A 6289-nucleotide genomic window follows, 5' to 3' on the forward strand; every position below is an offset into this window, starting at 1 on the left:
CATGTGTGTGGGCCTGCGTGCGTGTTATCTGGGCCTGTCATCTTTAATTGAGTACACTGCAGTAGAGGGACAGCATTTTCACTCACTCAATGTAAACATATCTCTCTGATTGTGTCTAGTAGTTTGACAAATCTAAATTATGACGACCGCTGGCCAAAAATAAAGGAAGAAATACCATCTGCTGGTTAAAAACAAGAGAAATCTGTGGCGATCTCTGATATGTTATGGGTTTTCTGTGCCGTTTTGGTATTGAGAGGCTGCAACCATTGTGCCCAGAGCGAACTGATTCATAGAGCTTGCTCTTGAGATGTTTAATACGTACAGTGCCCCCATACCATACACAATATCATCTTATGTTTGTAACCCTGACAGATTACAAACAATTAAAGAGGATTTGAAAAAAAAGAAATATCCAAACACCATGCAGACTACAGTGGACTTTATTAAAATAACCCCATAACATTGCCCCGCACAGTCAAGCCACAAAGAAAGCATCTCGATCCGACTTTGACACAATCATATTAATCAACAGCAAGGTGTGGTGATGTCACACAATGCCAAACTGGAATGAGCACCAAAATCAGTATTAGACGGCGTGCACCATCTACTTCACAACTCACAACCCTCTCCCCTCTGATCTTTTGATCATTTAAATCTGTTTCAACACAGAAACAATATTTTTACAGGGCGATTATTTTAAATGTCCACCACAGATTCATTCCCTGCATAATTCTAGCGATTGTGGGGAAAAGAAAAACAGTAAAGGAATAGTAGTACCATGTGAAGTAGCATAACCTCATTCTGATTCCACTGACTTACAGTGGAATAGTGATTGTCCTGTGCTACATTTTTGGGGAAATTCTTGTCCGCTGTGCATAAGAAACAACATGAATTCATAAAAGTACTGCAAACAATCAAAAATAAAACCCGATAGGCCCTCGCCTGCCATTATATATCAAACACAAGTGCTTTTGCAAAAAGAGGCCATCAATAAATAATGCACTTATATCAGGGGTTTTACCTGCCACCTAGGCGCGAGGTTAGATGTTTTAACCTCACACACTCTTATGAAACTCCCCATACAATATATCATCAGACTATTAATGTGGTAAATTAATCTTTTCCCACTTTTACAACCCATTCATTTGTGCACCTGAAATATTTCACTTAACATATATGCGATAAAATGCATGTCTGTATGAGCAGCCACAGAAAAAATGCATGTGAACTCTAAATTCCAGTCACACACACACACACACACACACACACACAATGTGCAATGCATTCATTGCAAGAATCGAAACCTTTTACCCCCCGATTCGACCCAACTCAACCTTGACTTCACCCAACACCAAATGTTATACACAGAAGACACAGAAGCGGCATATGGACAGTACGGACAAGTTTGTGGAGGGGATGAGTGCATGATGATGAGGACGATAACATATACAAAGCGAGAGAGAAGCTCTAGGTCCATGGAGGGAGATTTTTTTGTAAATGTAAAGGCTCAAAAGTTTGCAAAATTAAATATATATATATATATATAATTTTTAAATAATCTGCAAAATAATGATCACACACACTTGCCTGCTTGGTGAGCAGTTTCATTCCCTTTGTGACATTTAACACACACAACATGAAACACAGAAATTTCCAATCTAACTTTGGTCCTCATTCAGACATCAGGGTGCGCGGCCCCTCCCTTGGCCCCTCCTCGGTCAATCCTGCAGGAGCTCGAAGGTCAACTGGGTGATGTGCCGCCACGCTTGCTGGATGTGACGCGACTCCGTGGTCCGCGCGCAGACGGCGAAGCGCAGGACAAAGCGGCCAGAGAGCTGACAAGGCACCAGGTGGATCTCCCTGCTCTTGGTGATCTTCTTCAGCAGGTTCTGGTTCCGCTCGTTCGAGCCCTGACGGGGGGAGAGAGCGAGACAACTTTGGGATGCCGGCTGATACGTGACCCTCAGTCGGCGTTTCATGACTCACCTCGCAATCGCGTCCGCTCATTCGTCAGCTGAGGGGTTTGTGTGTAAAGGCGGACTGTGAAGTGTAGGAATTACTCATTCATATGAACTAATATTAGAATAATCACAGAACTCAGCTTTTCAGTAGTTCAGAGTCTGGTGTTTTCTACTGTGGAAGTTAAATCTCACAATAGGGAGCAAATTTCCTATACGGTCTATTGACCCAGTGTGTAACGGGGCTTCAGCTGGGTATTTGGGCAAATTGGTAAAGACTGGATTCATCAGCGTGAATCCTGAAAGTAGTTGCACGTGTTGGACGCCTTTACCTTCAGCCTGAAGCAGACCAGTCCCATGATGACCTCGGCACAGATCTCAAACCTCTTGTCTGCTCGTACCAGACTCTCGAACTCTTTAGCCAGGGCAACTTGCTGCAAACAGGAGACATAAATCAATTATACTCTGTTTTGACTCATGCACTGCTTTCCACGAGTTGCAGTGCATAGCACAGACAACCATGTCACTCATAACGTCTTCATGTTAAAACAAATTGACAACAAAATGTATTTGCAGGCACAAAATGAGGTCTTCTGTTGAAGTTCTCCCTCGTTCAGTAGAGTAAGCGGTTATCTGCAGCACAAGAGAGCGTTGTCTGCAAAAAAGACAAATGTCTGTATCAACCTGTTGCCTGGCCTTCCCCACGCTCTCACAAGAAAAGAATTAGTCACATGCAAGTGGCTAAATTAACGGCTGTACTTTCGATGAACTCCATTAGATGGCAGTGTTGTAACATTAGATGGTGCAGCGCTTTCATCCATCCAGATTTAAGCGTGCTCCTCTCTACCAAAACCCAAATGCTGACTAAATGTAACCAACTGTAACATGTCCTGGATTACTTAAATCATTTGATTGAAAGACCAGGTTGAGGTACCTGGCACACATCCTGGTAGGAACCACTGCCTGGTAGGCTCCTGTCAAATGAGTTAAATATCAGGGCTACATTAACCATAGAATAGCATGTATCACATTTTTGCTCTCCGGAAAAAGTTATTGCCCTCCGTTAGAAATACTTTCATACTGTGTGACCAAAACCTTCACATCCTAACTTATATCCCTATATTTAGAGCCCTCCGAGACGCTTGGTGAAACTCTGACCGTGCGTCACTGCATCGTTATGGACCGACTGCAAGTCCACTTTTCCCGCCAGTGTCAGAATATCAAGTCAAATATTGTCTTGAGGTTTTTTTACAAGCTAAGATGCTTCGCTGATCTCCACGTCTTTCTCGCTGCTTCCCTTGACTCAGTCATTAGAAAGGACCGAACATTTCACAAAGAGGAAACTCACAATCAGCACATCATACAGTCCTTTAACTGAATTTCAGTGTAAAACCATTGTCTGCTGTCTGTCTCCCAGATTTAGCGACAAAAATGCCAGAAACACAATTCAAGTTCAAGATCTAATCTGGAAGATGGCTGTATGGGAGAGTGGTGTGTCGTGGGTTATGGCTGCAGGGATCAATGCTGCTTCTTCCGCTTCATTTAAAATGGAGAGTAAACACAAAACAGGCTCATTTGATTGACAGTGCAGACTGGAGGGGGGACGAGGAAGATGGGGGGGGAGGGGGGGGGGCAAAGAGGAGAAAGGCACGAGTGGAAGAGGAGGAGAAAATGTCACTACATGAAGACGATACAGGTCAAACATGTAGGACTGACAGGATATGCTGATGGAGAGGGAGATGAGCAAGGAGGGACTTTAGTGGTAAGGAGGATTAGGAAGGGTGAGATGTGGGAGGGAGGGAGGGGATGGTAAATGCCAAGACCAGGCAAATGTAATTGTGATTTTTTTTTGTATCATTGGATACAAATGTAGCAGAGAGGAAGAGGAGACACATGTATGTATCATAACAAGAAAACACCATACTGTATGTTGACAAGGTACATATACATTGGAGGGGGTGTTTGATAAAAATAGAACTTTAGAGCTTATTTTAATACTGAGCGAGAGGTGATGGACCCGTGCCCTTCACGACATGTCCGTGTTTGCATCTTGCGGAGCGCGTGTGTCAATTTGTCTGCCGCTGACAGAAGGGGGCAGATGGAAGGCGTAGTTCTATTTTCACTGTGCAAACGGGTGAGGTGTGGACGGACGTCTCTTCTGGTACGGCAAGGACTACCCATTGTTACTTTCACCCTCGGATACATTGGTATACATTGGATAAATACAATAATGTGACTGAGATTGCTAAAAATGAGTGGGGCTAACTCTTTGGTGTAACCGGTCTTTGTGTGTGCACAAATGTAACAGAGAGGAAGAGGAGACACATGTATGTATCATAAAAAACCCACCATATGTTAACAAGGTACATACACATTGGAGGGGGTCTTTAATTTAAATCATGGTCAGATAATATAAATGAAGATTTGTATGTTTTTCAAATAAGGCGATTTCCAACATGAAAATGTCATGAGAGCACAGACTAAAAAAGCATCTCAAAAGCAGTTGTCTGCGTGATAACCTGCGAAGCCGTACTGTACATAAGAATCAGCACAAACGCCTCGGAATGACCTTCCTACTGTGCGTGTGGATGTTGAGTGTGTTGGGTCATGCAGTTGGTTGCCTACCTTGCGTATGTGAGACTGCAGGCCATTGAGTCCATACATACGAAAGACAAACCACATCTTTAGTGAGCGGAATCTTCTTCCCAGTGGAATCTGCCAGTGCTGCAGGACGGACGAGGAACAGAACACAATAGTGGTTATGGCTGCAGCGTCGGGTCTGCATAAAAAAAATAAAAAATGTTGCCTCCGGCTTATTTGATTTCTACAAAAAAATCTGTACAAACTAAATGACTAATAAGGAATCTTACCCTATAATCTGTGACCAGGCCTGTCGAAAAGAAAAAGAGAGAATCGCACAATCATGTCTGAACTTTTTACAGTCATACTAATAGTGTCCATTGATATTAGGGTCAGTGTGCCTTCTTCTGTACGGGTTAATCCGTCGGTGCAGCCGTTTGCCTTTATTACAGTGTAATGGCCCCCCGCCATTAGAGTAAAATGCTATATCAAACGAAAAAACACTAGGTGGTGAACTGTAACCCAGACTCCGACTTGCAGCGATAAGGCGGTGAACACTGAACATTATGGGCTGTATCTTTTGTCGTTCTTGTCCAGGTGTTGCAGTCATCGAGCCCACCGCCTCCTGTGAGTCACTGATCACAGCCCACACAGACCATTGGCTACGGGGGGGGGGGGGGGGAAGCTCATCTCCGCAGAATGGAGGCCCACGTTGGCCGGTGCTAATAACCACTAATTAGATGGAGGAGTCCCGACTGTATGAGAGAGGGCTTTTTGTAAGGTTGCCGCAGTGTGGTGGGAGGTTCAGTAGCGGTCCGTCTTCCTCGCCGTCGGCTCGTCTGTCTGACAAATTACAGTGTAGATCTGAGCCCATCTGCAGGCTCGGGGCATGTGCACACAGCATAGTAACACGCACACACGCACGCACGCACACACACACAAACACACACACACACACACACACTCACACACATGTCCAAGAGAGCACAGTGTGGCTAATGGGGTGCATTCATTCGATTGGATCACAAATACTGTAAATCATCTTAACTTCAGGTCGGATGGGATTTGTGGGAGGACTTGTGAGAACGTGTTTCGTACAAAAGAAAACTTCTTTAAAGCACAAAATGTCCCCTCACTGTCACGGTCTAATACAAGCTTCCACACACGTTCAGTGTTTGTTCACCAAAAGCGCGCTCGCACTCCCGCCCGTCGAGCTGTCATCTCTTCACCCGTGTTTACCTTGGACTACGCTCCGCTGCGTTTCAACGCACCGCTGCAACGCCTCGGCAGTTGCCGTCTTATTGTTGAATCGCACAAAAACACACATTTGGGCTCAGATCAGTTGACTGCAAGCGCCGCCCTCACAATGAACGGTAAACAAGGTCACGGCCGTTCACCATCGTCATTCTGGGCTGGGCTGCGATCATTTCGGGAAAAAGTGAGCTGACTTCCTACCTGACTCCTGGTTTTCATGTTTCAGGTAGAGTGGTTCCACCTTGAAGGCTCCAATAATGTCTGCTCTGTTCTTCACCCTGTTGACAGGTGTTGACAAGTAGAAAAGAAAAAAAATATACATATAAACAGTATATATATATATATATATATATATATATATATATATATATATATATATATATATATATATATATATATATATATATATATAAATACACACACTACATGTTACTAGACCATTAAATGATCTATCCGAATCCCTTTGTCTCTTTGTCAGACGTGGTTATGGTCTTTTG

General features: G+C 43.9%; 1 protein-coding gene across 5 annotated transcripts in view; it reads right to left on the reverse strand.

Annotated features, from left to right (window-relative positions):
- Nucleotides 1–424: 424 nt before the first annotated feature.
- The window catches only part of ddc (dopa decarboxylase), a 23126-nt gene continuing 17261 nt past the window's right edge, over nt 425–6289 (reverse strand). For 2 of the 5 annotated variants that reach the window (XM_035623683.2, XM_035623674.2), the window contains exons 10-14: nt 5994–6070; nt 4829–4848; nt 4584–4682; nt 2291–2392; nt 425–1910 (exon numbers count right to left, since the gene is read on the reverse strand). In XM_035623683.2, coding sequence (XP_035479576.2) covers nt 1719–1910; nt 2291–2392; nt 4584–4682; nt 4829–4848; nt 5994–6070 — 490 coding nt within the window. In that variant the 3' untranslated portion in view covers nt 425–1718. The other 3 variants (XM_035623707.2, XM_035623717.2, XM_035623701.2) reach the window with 3 other exon arrangements.

This window comes from Scophthalmus maximus, chromosome 1 (genome assembly GCF_022379125.1).
Source record: "Scophthalmus maximus strain ysfricsl-2021 chromosome 1, ASM2237912v1, whole genome shotgun sequence".
Classification (NCBI taxonomy): Eukaryota; Metazoa; Chordata; class Actinopteri; order Pleuronectiformes; family Scophthalmidae; genus Scophthalmus; species Scophthalmus maximus.